This window comes from Phymastichus coffea, unplaced genomic scaffold, assembly GCF_024137745.1.
Source record: "Phymastichus coffea isolate CEN01 unplaced genomic scaffold, Cenicafe_Pcof_1.1 PCOF00218, whole genome shotgun sequence".
Lineage (NCBI taxonomy): Eukaryota > Metazoa > Arthropoda > Insecta > Hymenoptera > Eulophidae > Phymastichus > Phymastichus coffea.
In genome coordinates, this window is record NW_026707029.1 from 44,065 (window position 1) to 63,778 (window position 19,714).

The following is a 19,714-nucleotide window of genomic DNA, read 5'->3' on the forward strand; positions in this document are numbered from 1 at the left end:
GTCAGGTCTTTGCAAGTCATCGGGGTCGACTTATGGAGTTCATCATCAGAACTCGACGTCAGTTCACCGTCAACATTAAGCGTATTTCCGAAAATACCGTTTTAAATACCCGACGAGTAGTTGAGGCCCCGTATATATTAAGCTTAAATAAATACCTACACTTATTATCATTAACTGATCATTGACTGATTTCGATTAAGTGGTTGACCTTTGAGTAGGACAGATCTCTGAGCATTAGATTACGAACAAATCAGCCCTTTTCAGGGCTATAGTATAAAGCTACAGTTATAGTTGAATCTCTCCTGTTTATGGCCTCTAATTCAAAAGGGTCAGAAACATCTTTAATTTCAGTGCATGACAGAATCTAATTCAAACATCAAAAAGTAAGATTCAAGCAAAATAACCATTAGCTATTTCGGCTGCAGCCCATCCTGTGAAGGCTGTTCAGACTGCCAAGAAGAAAGCATGTACGAAGAAGTAAACATCGACCGAGCATCCAACTCCGGCTCTCAGTGGACTATTGCCAAATTCAAAACCAGCAAAACGAAGAAAAGAATCCTCAGCCAAGCAAGCAATCAAGCAGGAAGCTGCAACGAAAGCGAACCCACAACCTTGAAGACCAAGAAACCAGCCAGGACTTCGACAAATATGAAGATGACACCGCAAGTAAGGCTTTCTCGAGATAAGATCCGAGGGTCAGAAAACCACGCCTAAAACTTAAAAGTCGGCTCGTGGCGCTAGTGTCTACTTGGCCTCCGAGACGTCATATGTCGATGCTGCTGACGAGAGCTCAGAGCCATTACTAAAAATCCGATCATTCACTGGCTCAGAACTGTAGACAGACTGTGGCCATAGAACGTCAGACAGTTACACACTGTATTTTTAATGGGTAACATTGACGGTCAGTTCAGTAATATTTCTCTGACGTGCTTTGACGTTTACACAACAAACCCCGGACTAGCAGAAGACGCGTTGCGTTAATTTCGTCTTAACCCAAACATCGCAGAAATTTTTTCAATGTTTAAAAAACTATGGAATCCATAGAAAAGGAGCCTCAAAGGAATACACGCGAAGAAGCAAATTCCGTGCTTTTGGAAAACAGACAGTCTGACAAATTATCTCATGAGGCTCTAATTAAATTGACCAAGGAAGCAATCGCAGGAATTATTGAAACTGATCCACTTTTGAAAGATCTCCGCAAAGACTCAACAAGCGAGGAAATCAAAGCTGCCACTGCTGTAGCTCAAGGGCAGGCTATTCAATTGAAACTAGATCGTGGACCTCTGAAAAGTTTGATCATTGTTGTACGTTATCATTGATCAAATATTATAATTATATCCTAACCTTTAAAAATATTATATAGTATTTTACGTTATTTTTTAGGTACCTCGTAAAAACACAACTATTTTAGATTTAAAAAAAGCTATTCAACGACATACAAACGTAGCACTAAGACGAGAAGGTATAAATAAAAAAATCAGTTGGAAGCATGTGTGGAAAAAATATCATCTGTGCTTTGATTATTTAAGATTAACAGATGACAGTGAACCAATTGATAACTATGGAATTGTTAATGACTCAGAATTAAGATATGCGAAGAAAAGGAGGGAGAAAAAATAATTTAATTATAAGAATTTAGAGATAAATAAATTTATATTTTTGTAACACTGTTTCTTTTACAATACAACATATCAAATTTTATTATTCCTCATTAATTGGAGGCTTCATTTTTTCTTTTGGTTCTTTAATATCAACTCTTAAACCAGAAACTACATCTTCTAGCATCATGCATGTCAGTTCAAAAGCAGCAGACTTGTAATGGTTAGTTACAATCAGAGTTCTTAACGTGCTAGTTTTATATAAAGCTTCCAGTCCTCTTTCTGATACTTTGCAACAATCTGATAGATCAAGATATTCAATGAATGGCAAATAACTTGCAATTCTATCAATACACCAATCGTCAATTTCTTCACATCTAGCAAAACTTGCCCATATCACTCTAGGACAGTTTTTAAAATTTTCTAAACCTTCATAATGTATAATACAATCACTTGCATCTATTTCAGAAATAATATACTTGGAATCAAATTTGTCTGGTAAATCAATACTTTTTTTACCAAAATTAAAAGATATCCACTGATCACTGCCCTTGAATTTCACTTTGCCTCCGATACTAATTATGAAGTAAGCTAATGCCAAGTCAAAACCCAAAAGTTCATACTTCTCTGGATTATACTTTTGAACTTCCAACTGTTTCTGTTGAATTTTTTTTTTCAAATGCTTTTTTAAACCCCATGGAGTAAATTCTATTTCTGTTCTAAACATTTGAAAAAAAGAATTCTCAGAGTTTATAGGTAACATTGGTTCTTTACCCTTAAAAGTTTTCCGCCATTCTTTGAGCTTTCTTTTTGGCTCTCCTACAGTTGGATCTTTACTTAAATCTGAACTAACTGGATCATCATATTTGAATTTTTTATAGATACATGATGTAGATATTGGTAAAAATGAAGATTGCATTATCTTGTGTAAGCTTGAAGTCTTCAAGACTCTTTGTGATAACATAATTTATGCTTTTAATTTATATTCTATTCTTTAAAAATTAGACCTCTTAGTTGCATGATGATCTGGGAAAAATATGAAGAGTTGTATTTGATTTTATGTGGCAAATTTTTTAAGCCATCCCATAAACAAACACCGAAAGTTGTACAGGCACGATAAATGAAAATTTCGTTGTGCCTTGAAAAGTCACTAAAATTAGTTTTAAAATATGCAGTAATGTAGATGTACTATATTGAATTAAATTTGTTTATTTGATTATAAAATATTAATAGAATGATAAACATCAATAACCATAACTATCCTCTTTTTACAGTTCTGTTTAAGATATTAAGGTTAGAATTTTTGCCGCCATGACATCTATATTCAGTATTTAAAAATATTTCATCGGTTTCCGCGCGTAATTGCAATTCGCAAATTGCAATACTCCGATACTTATGAACAGTCGAATAGTTCATTTGTTGTTCATCTGGTATTTATATTTAATTAATTGAAATAATTAATTAAAAACGTACGTATCAGAATATAATATTTAAGTTTATATGTAAATTTTTTCGTGAACCAGTTGTGGAATGATACTGCTTTTTAACCTAATTTGATATTGTTTAGAACTAAACACTATATTTTTAGGACGAAATACTTTATAATATCTAGATGCATGTCATTTTGTGATAATTAACTCGTTTTCGCGTTGGCAATTGTAAACATTTCTAAGAGAAATACGTCTATAACATGATTGGTTTTTAAACAATATCTAGTATTCTCATTAAACTGTTAAGCATTGTAGATTGTAACAATAATTCTAATAGTTAATAATTACAGTTCTTTTATTTTTATTTTACATATAAAAGGCCTTTTACCTGATACCTTTTTCAACCTGTTATCAATTAAGCAGCTGAATTTTCCATAGTGACTGATTACCGACTTTTCTTGTAGTAAGTACTTAATATAAGGTAATACTATAACTTTTTACTTTTTAATTAATCAATGTTACATTCCAACGAAGTCTGACTATTGAAAAGTGATACAAAGTTCTGTTTCTTTAATTCTACATACTCTTATAAAGTTAGTTCAAAAATCATCAAAAGTAGCATTGTGATAACTAAAAGAGTTTGATGATTCAATGGACACTAAAAATTTTGAAAATCAATCCACATCCTTGAGATTGAATACATAAAGCTCTTTCTTGTTAAGAAATAATTAATTTTCAATTTCATAATTGCTTAGTTGTATAGTGAGACCAGACATTATGGAAACTTCATGAATAATATGTCTTATAGGTGTTATAATAAAACTAAATCTCTTTTACCTTTTTGATTTGCTCGACTTTATGAGAAAGTGTGTTAGGTTAGTGTGAAAATACACAATACGATGTAATGAATTTTTATTTTTATTCATTTTTATTATAAAAATTTTGTAGTATATTATTTTCATTATTATTCATTTTACTAACAACGCTTGGAACATCAACAATATAAAAAATGATATTCATTATTTTTAATTTATTATTATCTATTTACAGTTGATTCCTGTAATCGCAAGGTGCAACAGATTGAAACCATACTTATTTGACTGCCCATTGTACCTTTATTCAGATATCTTCTTCTACCTTATTTAAGAGTGGATAAAGAAGAGAATAGGATTGGACTGAGTACAATCGAATTCCTTGGTTTTTATGTATACAGTATGGTATGGTAGATATGGCTAAATAATGTGCCCACTAAACTCAGCCACACAGTCTATGTGAATATTAGATATTTGAAATTAGGACAATAGGATATTTATAGTTCATATTCAGCATTGTGTATTTATGTTACATTGACTATCTAACGGATTAAGTTAAAATTTTTGTAAATATGACAGAAAATGAAAAAATAGGCACTCTTGAAGAGGAAGCTTTAAAGCGTAAGGAAAGATTAAAGGCACTTAAGAGAAAAGCTAATAATCCATTAAATAATGATGAAACAACAAAACTCCCACCGTGAGTAATAACCTCAAAATATTTATTCTTAAAAATGTCAATAGTTCATTTATATTGAATAATTCCTTATTTTTTACAGGCCTAAATTTAGAAGTTATAAACCATCTGATGAATCTTTAAAAGAAAAAGCCCTTGAAGATGCTAAAGCTGGTGACATTGAATCTGAAGTGAAAGATCAATTGCAAGCAGCTACCACCAAACCAGTTATTGAAGAATTGGTATTTTATCTTTCACTTTATGCTGTTAATGGAGCAAATTAATTAGTTTTATTAATGATATTCAAATTTTATGGCAATCTATAAATTATATTAAATTGCATATTCTTATTGCCCTTTTCCCCAATTGTAGAAATTTCTTAGCATTTTTTTCTAATATCTTTTATCGATGCAAAAGTAACAAAACGTCAAATGTAATCTACAAATTTAATAGAATATATATAGTAGATTAGTGTGGGAATTGTGAGTTATATAACCCAATAGATTTAGTTTTATATGAAAAGTGCTGTGAAAGCTAAATCATGATTAAACTGTTACAATGAAGAAATAATTACAGACAAAATATATATTTATAGAGTAACCAAAAGTAAAGTATATTTTATCATATTTATTAACAATTGTTTGTTACAGGATATAAGTAATTTGGCACCAAGAAAATCTGACTGGGATTTGAAACGTGATTGCTCTAAAAAACTAGAGAAATTACAGAAAAGGACTCAGAAAGCAATTGCAGAAATTATTATGGAGAGAGCTAAGAAGCAAGATCTTGCAACGGCTGTCAAAGCAGGCAGTGAAGTTTTATCAAAGTCTTAGTACAAATGAATAGTTATAAAAAAGTATATAAATATTAATACTTAGTACTAGTGTAAGTACTAGTGCTTTTAATTAATTTTTATATAAATGATGCATATATTTTTATCTGTCCAATGATGAAACTGATTACTGAATTTAATTATAATAATTTTCATGTAAATAATGGAAAATGTGATATGCTTAAAACATACATGGCTATCATAACCGAACATGTAAAAAAAAAAAGAAAAAGACTATAAATCACCAAAAGAAGCTATTTTATTCCAACTTGGTTATTATTTATATGAAACAAAAATACTGTCATAGATTTTACTATTGGTATCTTACTATTAAAATGTGATACAATTAACTTTTCAAAAAATTATACACATTCAAAAACAAAAAATATGTAACTACTTTCTATTCTATTTTTAATAATTACACAATATAATTAACACAATATGAAAATTGAAGTTATTCTACTTATTAATAATTTAAAATAATGTCTTCCAAGAGGTTATTTGCTTCTTCATTGAGTTTTGTTATACAATTTGAAGTACACTATTCTATTTCTTCCATAATTTTAGCTTTTATTATTAAAATCATTCCTGCTGGAGACTATGCGATTGTATCTTGGAGGACTTTATTTTATTTACATTTGTATATTACAAGCAGTTGCGCACATTAGTACAAGTGTAAGGAAAATTTTTCTAATTGTATAAAAAATTGCACATTCTGCTAATCACTTTTTTCCATTGTCTTATTAGTTGTTGAATTTCTACGAACGATGTTATAGTTACAATCTTATTTTATTACAATACTTGATTTTTTGCTTTTATTTAATATTATTTACTTGCAACTAGTTTTCTGAACTCTTAGAATTAAATGTTTTATTCAAATATTAAAATGATTTGTCAAATGTCTTAATTCATAGAAGTGGTGTAGCCTAAAAAAGAATTTTTAATTCGTGTAATAACAAAAGAGAACAATTTACATGATTTCAACAAAATACTTGCAGACACTTGTTTAAAATAAAAATAATAAAATAATACAAAAATTTTGAGTGTTTAGAAATTCTAGAAGTTATTTAAAAAAATTTACTTAACGAATTTCGAGTATAAAACAAACTAAAATCAATAAGATTTGTGACAAAAAAACTTTACAGACTTACGTTAAGACATACAAATGAAAAAATATTGTTTGGTATACTTTCACTTACATACGTTAACACTGAGATTGTATATCAATGAAACTTAATTACAGTTGACTGAAGCTGCAAGAAAAAACTGTCAACCACCTTACGAAACCTGCTTCATATTGTATAGGAACTATTATTACATGTAACTCAGTTTGGATCCAAGTTGCCAATCACATCAACAAAACTTATAATTTCTTTTTGCAAATAAATGTAAGCTTATCATTAGAAGACTTCTTTGCGTCAATAAAAGTTCCATATGATTTCCACGATAAAGCAAGCCATATTTTCACGCACCTGAAGATACATTGTGCTATGATCGCTCAATCAATTCAATTTCTACAACTTACAATATACAATCAATTGAAAATAGCTACATAACTTTGTGTATGCATTTCTCTTTTTGTCGTTCATTCGCACAACATTTAAGCGAATAGTTGCTGTCGTAGACTCGAGTTTCATATGGCCTCTCTGCGATGTTGAATTCCCATGTTGGTGGTGTCGACAAGCAATGATGTAACGCGACTCATGCTGGAGAATATAGCAACCTTCTGCGTTGACACTTGTGCCGTATTGCTCATGTCCAAGTGTTTTAAAGCTTGACACTTGGCCAGATAATCAAGACTTAGCTCGGTTAATAATCGACAGCCAGACACATTCAACGAATCGAGTGTACCAATGGTTCCCGCTGGAGGTGATGTGAGTTGTGCTATACCTGCATCTGTTATCCTCAGGCATCCAGATAAATTGAGTACTTCTAGGTGCGGGAGGTGTTGAGCTATATATCGCAATGCCACGTCAGATATGTCACAGCCACTTAAAGATAAACTTCGTAGGTACTTCAATCGTGGAGTCTTATCTATCAGGCCAGGCCTAGAGTCATCTGGAGGACTAAGAATTTCTCTTAGGCTTGAGTCGTTAAAACCTAAAACAAAATAATAAAATATAATTGAAAATTTCCATGTCACTTTTACTTAACAAATTTTGAAAATACTTTAGCAAAACTCACCGACAACGTAACTTAAATCGAGGGACGTCAGGGTAGGACAGGCATAAGTATTTAAAGCGCAAACGCCAGCCCAGTGACAACGCTTGAGTGAGAGATTTCGGAGCTGAGGTAATCGGCTAAGCAGCCAAGCTAATTGTTTCTTTGCAACGTTAGTCCAATCGAGAATAAGCGTTTCTGGCTGCCGATGAGTGATACCTGAGAGATGAGCTGCCGTCAGGAGATTATTCGACAAATCAACAGTTCGCCACAAACTCGGATCGAGGCTATACCGAGCCCAAGTCCTACACGCGCAGGCACAATTAACAAGATCCTTGTTGGACAAATACTTAAACACTGACAGAACGATGGTTTTGTTATATACATGTGGTTGTCCATGAGTGTCGTTCGAACGATGGTTATTCGGTGCTGTTTGGGCTGGATGTACATTTACGAACTGATTCTTCATAATGACGCTTCGATTAATAACTTGTGATTGTTGCGATATCTGATTACTATGATTGACCGAATTTTGGGAGTACATTCGTTGATGACCTTCCGCTACTTCTTGATCATTCCAACTCTGAAACACAAAATAAGTATATAATACAACAGGAATTTAGAAGTATTCATTGATTTTGATGAAGCTAAATATTACCTCGTTAGATTCGTTTTTAATTTTTTTGATAGGTGTCATTGCCGACTCCGAATCGGGCATGTGAAGAGATGACGTTGAACTGGAAACTGATAACTTTCGTCCCCTTGCTTTGGGTTGCCTAGGCTTTGCATTCCTTCCACTCTCACAACAATCAAAACACTCCCAGCTATTAGGTACATCATCGTTGACGACAATGCTTTGTAAATCGTGCCCAGTACACTGAGGATGCACAATTTCAAAACAAATCGAACATTCTAATAGAGTTGAAGGTACAGTGGGACCTTGTTTTCCCATGAGTGGAGCTGGATGTTGCCCCCAACCATCTAATTTACAAACTTTACAAGCAGCAGTTACGGGAAGCATTGGCCTCAAACATTGCCTCATCATACACGTCTGCTTGGCTCGTCCACTTCCACCGAATTTCACCATATCCTGACAGTACACACACTCGCCACAATCGGTCCTTGTGCACGCTTCACACTTCTTACAACGTGTTCGTCTTCTTCGTGGTCCTGATGATCTGTCAGATCTTTCATGTAATGGCGGCCTCACCAGTTTTTTCCTGCCAAAGCTCAGCTTATCTCTGTCTGATATCGTTAGAGCTGGTGGCGGAGGCAAAACTGGAAAACCAGTCACCGCTAATTCAGGATTGTCATGTCTGTGTTGCTCTACGATGCAACGAACATCGTGGATTAAAGCTACCGGATCCTTTATTAATTCTGGAACGTTTTTCTTCGTTGATGGCAAAGAATGCAGGTACATAACTATAGACTTCAGACCGTGAAGTTCAAGTGGCGTTAAATGAACGTGTTTCGAGTTTTCTGGGACTATGTGCTGATTTTGAGTTTCATTTATATCCAAGTGACTACGCCTTAGTAGAACATGAACATATCTTTCAAGTACATACCTGCCATTAAATAGTTTTTAATATCGAGTACGTCAAAAAAAGATATCGCTAATAAATATATAATAAAGATTCTTGTACTTACCAGAGCATTTCTGTGAAGAAGGGATATCGAAACTTGTGTGGGACTTTAGTTTGTTCTTCTACTTGAGCTACTCGTAATTGCTTATCTATACCAAAACTGTGTAAAAAATTACCACCGAATACTAGAGAATCATCTGGTGTATACACTGCATGAATCCATCCTGTTGGAATGAACATAGTCATCCCAGCTTGTAAGGTAATTCTACCACATTTATCGACCATATCGCCAAAGAAAACATCAGATTGTTTTCCACTCAAAACCCACTGTTGATACAGAGACAGGTTCTTTTCTGTTGGTGGAATGAGCCAAAAAATTTTTCCACCTTTTAGAATGTGATACCAAACGCTTGTTCCACCAAAGTCTACATGGAAATCAGTGTAACAGCCTTTGACAGACATAAGGCAATATTTCTGTACCTTGGGATACATCATATCTTCTAATAAATTGGTTGACTCTACTTGGGATTCTTTTAAGTGCTTAGGCCAAACAGTATCGACCCAATCGATCTGCCTGACAAATGTCGGTGACTGTACATAATTTTCTAATTTGGTATGACTAAATTCAAGTGAGATCACATTTAATAATCTAGACTTGTTTTCATCTTCGTAATACTTTTGCCATTCCTTCATAGACATCTCTTCATTCTTCTGAGTATTGACATCCATAACATCCAGGAGTCTTCTAGAACCTTTAAAAAGAATAAATGTATCAATAGATAAGCATTGCATGATGAAAAACGATGAACAATATAAATTTTATTTACTTACCAACACACGTTCTAACATCATTTACAGTGAAATTTGTGCTTGGTACTCTTATGCCAAGTCCACTTTTTTCCCTTATTATAAGAGGAACACCAAATCCATGTTTCTGTATGTATGCAACTGTGAGGTCAGAACCTGTCATCTCTCGAACCAAGCCATTAAAATTGTCCAAGTTGTATTTGTCACTTGTGATTTTATCTTCCACCTGGAAACCTCTTCTCCCCTCAAAAACTTCATCTGCGTAAGCCCAATCATCTGTATAGAATTTCCTTGTTCTCTCCCTCTGTACAAATAATGAAAAAACATGGTTAAATTAGTTCTCTTATTTTATTGTAACATTGCAACCAGTCACACGATTGATTCTATCAATTTAAAAACACAAAAATGTTATGCATACGAAAATTCAAATTTAGCGCGAAAAGCAAATACGAGGATCTCAACCGCGACTGTAGTTAATAGTTATAGAACTATCGATTTTGAAATTCGCGGAATTAAAACAAACGAATGAGAAAGTTTTGGTTTTGTAACAATAGAAAACTTAGCCATATTAAAGTTAATAATGAATACTTTAAGTGAAGGGTGAACTGATTTCAAAATTATTCAACTAAAAAACTTAAATATTCAACACTGTAAATGTATTGTTTCAAATTAGTTAACACCTGCTTTATATCACAATACCTAACAGTTTAATAAATACTATACAACCTTTCGTCATTGTTGCTGTGATCAGTATGAAACAATGGTTATTGAAAAAACTTAGTTAATTATTCATACTCATGCACTTCAATCTCACCTTGGTAGATGCATCAGATTCATATTAAAAACCCCGCGCAGTTCACCCTAAGAGAACTACCCACGCGCGAAAACAGTACGAAGGGGGCGCCCTTTAGTAAAAAAAAAAGGGGAAAAACGAGTTTGACAAAAGGGGACAAGTGGTGCTACAAAAAAAGAAAACAAAAAGAAAGAGGTGACGAATAGAGAGAATAGCTCTTATTCGAGAGGCTAGACTATCTCAAATTACCAATTGTCGTTTATGAGGCTGCTGCTGGGCCGTGGTGGCCTGTGCTGCACCGGGCTCGTCGGCCATAACGCGGCTGCGATTACCGGATACTCATCGATCAGCTTGGCCTGTCCCAGCCTCCGTCGTTCGCGTCGTCACGTACGCCACTGCCTCCGACACACGATGTGCACAAGTGTGTTGGTGATATATACGCGAGAGAGACAGACTGTGTATATCGACGGCATGCGCGCACTGCTTATTTACTATCGGCGGTGGCGCACGGAAACGCACCTCCCTCGCCATTTCCACTTTCCAGTAATAAGGACGAATTCTTCAATTTAAAATTCCCTAGATATGAATAATATTTCCCTGGGGTTTTTTCCGTTAAGGTTACCGACTGCTGATTTAAATTGTTTGATCGAAAAATCGACCGTGCATGAGAATAGTTTGAGTTGCCATAATGAAGGCGTTTTAAGTTTGTGTTTATAAAAGTATTTTGTTGATATTGTTGAAAAATGCAATTTAAAAAGAGACTACCGATTGCGGCTAATACTGACCGAGAGATTTCTGAGTACTTTCAGTCCAAAAAGGAAACGTCTACCATCAAGTATGTTTTAAAATTTCGTTGCACAACTTAGGGAAAATATAAAAGCTGCCTTCCAATATATTGAATAATTAGTTGATTCAAAAATTAATATTTATTGTCAAATTTAGCTACATACTATGCTTACATGAAAATGTATAAATTAAAAGAATTCGGATGTGACACAACGGTTAGCAGAGTAAGAATTAATAATCAAAAATACTAAACAAAGTCTCATATAATATGTTAAATAAATAATTTAAACATATAATTACAATAATAATTATAATCTTGATAAAAGACAAAACGAATATGTGTCGTAAACGCAGTAGCACTGTTTTTTACTCTTACCATACTGAGCCATTTGTGTGTACATGTAAATGTAGAAATTATTTACACGTCAATGTTTAATTAACAAAACTATATTTTTTAAATTATATATTATTATATATTGTTAAGAAACATTAAAAAACTTATAAGACTAAATAAATCTTAAAATCATTATATAAATGTTATAGCATATTATAAGAATTAAAATGACTAATGGAATAATTAATTACGTGTTAGACAGAGATCAAACTACGTTTTTCCATAAATATATTTAAATAAATACAAATAAAAAATACAATACAAATACTGATATCTTTATTATCTGTCTGGAACAATATGATAAGATTCAAAAAATCTATTATACAACTTAGATCATAAAATATATCATTAGAAATGTTGACTACTTTTTTCAATGACATTTTGGCCTTATAATATCTATAATTGAAAATTGAATATTGTTTCTCATGCCTTTATTTCTATGTAGTATAGTATTTCCGAAATTTTCTATAACTATTGAAATCCGAACTTATAATAAAATTTAATGCTCGCTTGCAAAAATCTTTTATTGTACTTAACAGCAGCTTCAGAAGCACATGGAGCTTTTTTTAAAGGAGTAAAGTTGAAAAAGCTTTATTTAACCTAATAATATTTTTAATCTTAATATCTTTGATAAATTTTTCCATTATTTAAAGTTTTGGTGTTCAAAATTTTTATTGACTTAGAATGTTTTTTTTTATTGAACCATCTAAATTCATCTAGGAAAATAAATACTGTGTATCATTGTTTGTTTTTTTAGTTAAAGGATCCTTCAAAACAACAAAATATTGGACTTTACAGCATAAAAGTTTTACTTTTAATTCATCAGATTTTTTTACTTTTAATACTAGGTCAAAGTCCTTCACAGAATCTTTGAATTTTTTCAAACGATATACTAATTTTGATCTATTTTCATTTGCATAAGCCAATTCATCTGATAAATTTGGAGCTAAAGCTTACTCAAAGAATAAAGTTGTAATATTTTTTAATCAATTTGTGACTACGTTTTCCTTATGGAGAAGATTATTTGCTTCTCTGTAAATAAGAGAATCAAAACTATTCTTTATATATTTTTTCTATCACCTTTTACCTCTTCTTCACTATATGTAGTTCTTTCGAAAGTAAATTTTATTATTGTCCATTCGCAAAATATAAAAAGGTCTTCTTTATCTTCTATTATTTAACTTCATCTGCTGTCATAATATAGCATAACTTAAGCTATAACTATGTACTTTAGATAGTGGTAGATACAAAAAACTTGGAGTAAAACTTTTTCTTCTTTTTATTTTTTTTATCTGTGCTTGGGCAAATTCAAATGATCCGAAAATTAACAAATTTTCTTACGTCAATGATTTTTTGTATACAATAACGCAATAATTAAGTTTTTCCTTTAAAATGTATAAAGATTTTATTTATCACACAAATAACCTGAAAAAAAATCATCTAAAGTTATCAAAATTTAATTAAGTTTACCAAATGGTAATCATTTCATTAAACAAACCTGTAAATTTCTTCAGAATGGTTACTTGTTATGGAACACAATATTTAATATCAATACTATTAGCACGCTCCAAAATATTGAAAATACTGATGTCTACAATTTTTGTTATATTTAAATATTTCGTGCACGTCGATAATTACAAACAAATTCGTATATTATATTTAAATGATAATAATTGCGTTAAGAGATTTAGACATGGGTAATAGATTATGCTGTGCTCATTGGTGCGATTATATTTACTTTGCAAAGATGGGGTTAGTGATGCAAACGCCGTTCTTAATAATGGATTTTATAAAAAGTTAATCGTTGATTTTAACACAATAATTATATTCTATAATTTATCTACTTTCGAGGCTTAATTGAAACACTTAAGAATAATTGTCAAAATATTTGTTTTATGAAAGTCAAAAAAGAAAACTTGTTATACATTTACAATGTACATTAAATTTAAATCTACAACATTGTCAATAGAAGTAACTTTTCATGTATGATTTATAGAAAATAAAAAAATTCACAGAAAACTTAATATTTCAAGTATAAATTAGTATAATAAATATGTTTTACGCAAATCAATATTTGTCAAATGATAAACATATAACATCAAATCGAAGTAGATAATAAAAAAATTTGAAATGTTTTTTTCGCATGTTATAATGATCATTCTTTGCTGTGAGTATGCCAGCCTCTAGCTCCACTTATTACATGACCCAAATTTTTCATGAAAGCCTTTTCATGTTCTAAAGGTAATTTATCCCCTTGTAATGTTATTTGTGTAGCTTCTAAAAATTCAGATAAATCGTTATGAAATGAATGTGTGTGTGTGTGTGTGTGTGTGTGTGTGTGTGTGTGTGTGTGTGTGTGTGTGTGTGTGCATGTGTGTGTGGATATATATATTAATTAAAAGAAACTTACGTAATAAGCATTTGCAAAAGAAATAATCTTTCAGTACCAACTTATTTTGTGCTGGCTTTGAAGCATTAAATAATATGACTACTTCTTTTGACATGTAAGGTTTAATCATATTTAAAATATTTTTTGCTAGAGTAACTTTTTTATCAATAAATTCAGTTAAGCTAGTGACCTATGGTTATAAACATAAATTCTTAAATTATTTGTAGACTAGTTTTTTTATGATTTTTATAAATTTACGTTGACTTACAAAGTCTCTGCTAAAGTTTTGATTTTTAGATAAATCGTCATTAAACTTCAGGAAATCTTCAAGTTTTGAAAATGGTATTTTTAGATTGTGCTTTTCTTTAAAGCTTGGAGTAAATAAAACTGATAGATTGGTTGGATTACCATGAACTATTGCTTTTAAAGTTACTTCGTTTTGATCAACTCTCTCAGTCAACTTTTGCAAATCACATTTCAAACTAAGTAATAACTGAGCTAGATCTGAAACTATAATGTTATTCTTTCAACAGGTATTAGCTATAAATACTAATAAAATTTCATTAACGGTAACAGTTTTACCTGAGCTTGACATCGTTAATCGCAAATCATTTTCTTCGAAACCTGAAATAAAAAAATTTTTATTTATCAAAAAACCGCCAACAAGAAAACATAGGACCTAATAAAGATGATCAATAATTCAACAATAAAAACGACATACTTGATGTACTTGGTACTTCATTATCAATCATTTGTCTTAAAAACATAGGTGGGTAAATTTGATTTCCAATAGATTGCCCATCTTCATTTTGATCTAACATTGTAAAATAAGTCAACATCATCAACATATTTAGTATCTCGCAATACTTGTATTGTATAAAAAATGTTATTTAATTTCGACTTTACCTTGGTAAATACTTTGTGATGACTGAGAACTTTGATCTTGTGAGCTGCTATATTCAATATTCAAATTATGTTGCCCTATAAAATTAAAATTATTATAGGATATTCACATTGAACCATAAAATAACTAAATTTCTCACATTAACAAAAACTTACTTGAAGAGTGACTAATAGCTGTATAAAGATAATTGGATGCTATAGTTTCTTGTTGAGTAACAGCTGCACCAAAATATATTATTTAATTTAGTACTAAATTATGTTATAAATCTATCAAATAGTAAAAATATCTCCATACCGTTATTGTTATATGTTTCAGTTTGATCAGATGTTTCTAAGAAAATTATGTAGATATTTGAATTTTATAATAAAAGAAATTATGAAAGGTAATATATATTTTTTAAATTATACGATTTTTCTCTAAATTATTATATACCTTGATGAAGATACTCCTCTTGAGTTACTACTGAAGATAAGTTTTCAGGAATCGATAATAGACTCACTGGTTCATCAGTGGTATTTTCAGATGAATCTGAAAATTAAATTATAAAAAATTTTACTTTCTATGGATTATCAAATATAATTAAAAAATGGAACTAATCGTACTAGACAATTGTGAGCTGTTCTTTTTTATTTTAGCTTCTAAATTTACGACAGCATTGATGTTATTATATTCTGGAATATAAATATCAGATTAAACTAGTTGACTTGTACAAGTAAACATAAAGAATTATCTATAGCATTGTTAGACATATATAAAGTAAGAGCTATGAGATTTTTAAACCTAATTGTTTTTGAAGATAGCTCTAGTTCTTTAATTAAATTGAAAATAAAAAGGTAAACAATGTTACCAGATTAATTGGGTTCTTAAACTTGTCTATAAACATTTTAATTTATTGTTAATATTTGATATTTTAACTTACTGTTACTTGTCTTATGAAATTTTTTTTCTTCTATTTTATGTACAAAAATATTTGAAATTTTCCTTTGTGATAATATTGCTATTGAGTCAGCTAAGGTAAAAATATTTGCAGTTTAGAAATAGTTAAAAACATTAAAAAAAATTATCACATACCGTCAAATTTCACCACAGATTTCTCACTTTGATGCTGTATATTTTTTTCAGAAGAATGGCATAAATTTTTGATAGGATGAATATTTTCTTTGTGATGCCTATTTTCTGCATTTAAAGACCTATCCCAGAATTCATCTAAAGCTGGAACAAAAATGATTTTAGCACTTTGTTGAAAAAAATTATTTCTATTTGTATAATTAACCATTTCAATTAAAACTATAAACATTGCACAGGACACAGTTTTAGTTAATAATATTAAATATCAGCTTACAACAGAAAACCCTACGATCTTCTTTGGGTTCAAAACTTTTCTGTACAATTTCCAGCTTAGGATACTTTGGTGAGCATTCTAAGCCATCCTCAACTGGAAATTCCTCTAGAAAAAAAATGTTTATTGACTAAATTGGTTAAAAATAATTTGAAAAGTTAATTTTTCCATAATAATATCTTATGAAAGCTGATCAATGATTTTCTTGATTGAATAATATATAATAATTTGTCAAATAGAAATTTTAAAGAAAACGAAAATTAAATTTCTACATTGCACATACACACAAAGCTCAATTTAAAAAATATTGTTTTAATTTATGGGCAATATATTGCATAATAATTATAAAATGGAACATGTGTACTTCAACTATACCAAAAAAATTTTAGAAAAACCAATGCCTTATGCTCGTAAAAAATCTAAAAATTGTTCTTGTTCCTAGAAAGACTCGCGATCAAGTTCCCGCTATACGTATTTCCTTTAACACAAAAAGGTAAACAACTGTCGGGGTCTTAAAATTTATTTACACTTTTTCTACTTAAACTATAAATTCGTCGGTCTTTTTATCAACAAAAAACACAAGAAGATAAAACAAACTTACGGTGTCTTTTGGAACCGGTAAGTGTGAGAGCCGAATGCTGTTCTTCCGAATTCTCAGACAAGCTTTGAGAATCTGAGTTGACATTACTTGCCTGAGTTGCAATGTTTACTTGCTCGTCCATTACAGCATCCTCATCGGTGATTACGGGCATTATCCTCGCACCTTCCCTTGTCTATCTTCCTCGGTAAATTGTTTGTAATGCGCGCGAAACGTTTCCTAGAATCTCGTCGAACTTGTAAATGCGCGATGCGTGTGCTGTCTGAAGAAAACACGAGAGCAACGCGCCGTGCTGGCTTCGTTCACTTTCGCCTCGCTTTGTTGCCGACTCCGTTACCAACTTAATAACTTTAAAACTCTCTCGATTTCCTCGAACTAAAAAGAAGTTAGCGGGGATATTCCGCGTGCTCGTAATGCTCTCACTGTTGCGTTTAGTTTGAATTGGCCGACTGGTCTTCCCGTGGTTCACAACGACTAGCCTTTCTAATCTTCAGAGTGACTTTGTTATTGACTTTTAGACTATGTTTGCTCCTTAATAAGATTGTTTCTGTTTATTAGTTTTATTTAATAGCAATAATTAATACAAGTGAACAATATTTAATACAAGTTTTCATTTTAACATCGACGTTTATATAATTTTAATAATTTTTTAATATAAATAAAAATATATTTAAATTTCATTCATAAGTGCAGAATATAACTTGGACGTTATCGAAAGTAAAAATATCTCAATAGTTATTGAAATATAAAAGTTATGTACGATTTTTATTCAAATAAGATAAGATGCTAACAATTGTATGCCACATCGAGAGAAGCAGAGTGTAACAAAATGCACTCCAAATATATTGAAGCTTCCTGTAGATTTTATGTACATATAAAAATATATCAATGAATTTTTGCTAGTATTGCGAATATTATTACAAATATTAAAATGCTAATCGTTGTTTTAGGCACTATCCAGAATGGGATGTTCTTCATGGCGATCCAGCCATCGAGTTGATGCGAGTTCGACGAGAATTGGCGAGCGCTGATGCGGATCTCGAGGCGAAACGTTTGGAGTACAATGCAAGGCGACAAGAAGCTGACGAGCTTTGGAACGATTTGCGTGAGAAGCAACGTCAATTGAGGCAATCGTTCATCATGTTCGATGATTTCGTCAAAGAGAATCGCGAAAAACGCGAACGCGCTGAACGGAAAATAAGAGACGAAAAAGATCGCCAGAAGATTCGATTGGCCGAGGTTATTATACGCCTCAATTTTGGCTGCTTTATATTAGTGTGGAGTTTGATATTTTAACAGCAATGCTTTTTGTTAAAATCTCAAAACTTTACGTTTTCAGTAGTCTAATGCATGTAACGTCTTTCGTTTTCTTTATGACAAATAATAATCACTTGCGTGATCATAATTTAAAATTCATTTTTGAAATTGTATACCAACTAAATCGAGCGAAATTCTTGCAGATAGAGGAATTGGAAAAAAACTTGGATTACATGGAAAAGGCACGCGACAAGATGAAGGGTTTCGTGGAGGAATACAAGCCGTTTCAAAAGTATCTAGAATCGGTGCTGGAGACGAACGAGTTCCAGTCTATCGCCGAGATCTTCAACCGTTACGACACCTTGATCGCTGCTCGAGCAGCTCTAGTCGAGAATCAAGACGAGAGCCTGCAGACGCTCGAACGTACGAGCGCTCATATGGTATTTATCAGTTAATTAGCGAAAGCCCCATTGAGGATTCCAATTGTCGTGTTCGATTCGCAGCAAAGGATGACGGAGGACAAGTCGCAAAGCCTGATGGACTTGAACGGGCGCCAGGCACAGCTGCAAAGCAGACACGAACGCGCCAGAGCAAAAGCGTTGCACTGGGAGAACGTGGTCGCTCGCGTTAAGGAAGTCACCGCGCAGCAGGAGCTGGAGGAGACTCAGGTGCGTATCTCGCGACTCTTTCGGAGCGAGCGCCTCCCCAGAACTGACCACCGGACGTGCAAAACAGGTGCGCGCTTGCATCTGGAACCTCTACCGTCAGATATGCAAGCGCAAAGGCGTGCCCACCGAAGCGAGCCGCGACGATCTCGAGCAGCAGCTTCTCCACGTGAAGCGCACAATTGTGGAGCTCGGCAAGATTGTGCGCGCGGCCAAGCACAAGGCCAGTCGCGAAGCCAAGGACCTCGCTGCGACCGCTCGGCAGAAAGATAATCTACAGGCGCAAGCTCGCCTGCTCGAGAAGCAAGATACAAAGAGCAGCTTCAGAAGTAGCGTCGACACTCTTACGACTGTTCGCAGCGTTTGGAGGCACTAGGCGTGCCTTTGCGCTCGGCTCATCCGTCGTCGACTTTGTTTTAACAGAGTTTTGGGGTTTGATCATTGCTAAATTGAGTAAACTGACAAAGATGAAGAAAATTACAAAGTACATTGAGTGATGCATTTATTAAGAAACATTTTCCATTTTGTACAGCAAAGACACACGTGCAATAAAATCACACACATATATAATTGGTTGTGAGCTCAAATGAGAACAAAGAAAAGATTCACTGATATCTCTTTTGAATAATTTTGCGCGAGGCCGGTAAGTGACAGTCGGAAACGTTGTGCAAAAGCTGCGAGTAATCGTGCTGAA

The 19,714-nt window shown here is 32.5% G+C and overlaps 6 protein-coding genes across 9 annotated transcripts; 3 read left to right on the top strand and 3 right to left on the bottom strand.

Annotated features, from left to right (window-relative positions):
• The first annotated feature begins 853 nt into the window (after nucleotides 1-853).
• LOC131674170 (U11/U12 small nuclear ribonucleoprotein 25 kDa protein-like) lies at nucleotides 854-1,702 on the top strand. Its single transcript, XM_058952677.1, has 2 exons — nucleotides 854-1,304; nucleotides 1,384-1,702. The coding sequence occupies exons 1-2, from the start codon at nucleotides 1,032-1,034 to the stop codon at nucleotides 1,618-1,620; spliced, it is 510 nt and encodes a 169-aa protein (XP_058808660.1). The 5' UTR covers nucleotides 854-1,031; the 3' UTR covers nucleotides 1,621-1,702.
• On the bottom strand, nucleotides 1,642-2,868 carry LOC131674168 (distal membrane-arm assembly complex protein 2). Its single transcript, XM_058952675.1, has one exon. The coding sequence runs from the start codon at nucleotides 2,560-2,562 to the stop codon at nucleotides 1,702-1,704; it is 861 nt and encodes a 286-aa protein (XP_058808658.1). The 5' UTR covers nucleotides 2,563-2,868; the 3' UTR covers nucleotides 1,642-1,701.
• A 75-nt stretch (nucleotides 2,869-2,943) lies between these two features.
• On the top strand, nucleotides 2,944-5,361 carry LOC131674172 (coiled-coil domain-containing protein 12). Of its 4 annotated transcripts, none has more exons than XM_058952679.1 (5): nucleotides 2,944-3,067; nucleotides 3,408-3,509; nucleotides 4,079-4,537; nucleotides 4,617-4,755; nucleotides 5,164-5,361. In XM_058952679.1, the coding sequence occupies exons 3-5, from the start codon at nucleotides 4,413-4,415 to the stop codon at nucleotides 5,344-5,346; spliced, it is 447 nt and encodes a 148-aa protein (XP_058808662.1). In that variant the 5' UTR covers nucleotides 2,944-3,067; nucleotides 3,408-3,509; nucleotides 4,079-4,412; the 3' UTR covers nucleotides 5,347-5,361. The 4 variants fall into 4 exon arrangements, with proteins under 4 accessions (XP_058808662.1, XP_058808661.1, XP_058808663.1 ...); XM_058952678.1 differs by having other exon boundaries at nucleotides 3,408-3,491; XM_058952680.1 differs by lacking the exon at nucleotides 3,408-3,509 and having other exon boundaries at nucleotides 2,951-3,067.
• Nucleotides 5,362-6,972: 1,611 nt separating this feature from the next.
• Nucleotides 6,973-11,200, bottom strand: LOC131674167 (jmjC domain-containing histone demethylation protein 1-like). Its single transcript, XM_058952674.1, has 6 exons — nucleotides 10,938-11,200; nucleotides 9,920-10,199; nucleotides 9,153-9,840; nucleotides 8,164-9,070; nucleotides 7,530-8,088; nucleotides 6,973-7,445 (listed from the first exon to the last, which is right to left on the bottom strand). Exons 1-6 carry the CDS (start codon nucleotides 11,001-11,003, stop codon nucleotides 6,979-6,981), a joined length of 2,967 nt encoding a protein of 988 aa, XP_058808657.1. The 5' UTR covers nucleotides 11,004-11,200; the 3' UTR covers nucleotides 6,973-6,978.
• Nucleotides 11,201-13,801: 2,601 nt separating this feature from the next.
• Nucleotides 13,802-17,345, bottom strand: LOC131674175 (uncharacterized). Its single transcript, XM_058952685.1, has 14 exons — nucleotides 17,102-17,345; nucleotides 16,504-16,608; nucleotides 16,233-16,373; nucleotides 16,081-16,170; nucleotides 15,764-15,832; nucleotides 15,594-15,689; nucleotides 15,456-15,491; nucleotides 15,317-15,379; nucleotides 15,164-15,238; nucleotides 14,979-15,071; nucleotides 14,840-14,881; nucleotides 14,526-14,761; nucleotides 14,279-14,447; nucleotides 13,802-14,145 (listed from the first exon to the last, which is right to left on the bottom strand). The coding sequence occupies exons 1-14, from the start codon at nucleotides 17,250-17,252 to the stop codon at nucleotides 14,024-14,026; spliced, it is 1,488 nt and encodes a 495-aa protein (XP_058808668.1). The 5' UTR covers nucleotides 17,253-17,345; the 3' UTR covers nucleotides 13,802-14,023.
• Nucleotides 14,268-19,569, top strand: LOC131674176 (coiled-coil domain-containing protein 42-like). Its single transcript, XM_058952686.1, has 5 exons — nucleotides 14,268-14,372; nucleotides 18,049-18,337; nucleotides 18,559-18,795; nucleotides 18,859-19,023; nucleotides 19,091-19,569. Exons 1-5 carry the CDS (start codon nucleotides 14,353-14,355, stop codon nucleotides 19,394-19,396), a joined length of 1,017 nt encoding a protein of 338 aa, XP_058808669.1. The 5' UTR covers nucleotides 14,268-14,352; the 3' UTR covers nucleotides 19,397-19,569.
• The last annotated feature ends 145 nt before the right edge of the window (nucleotides 19,570-19,714 follow it).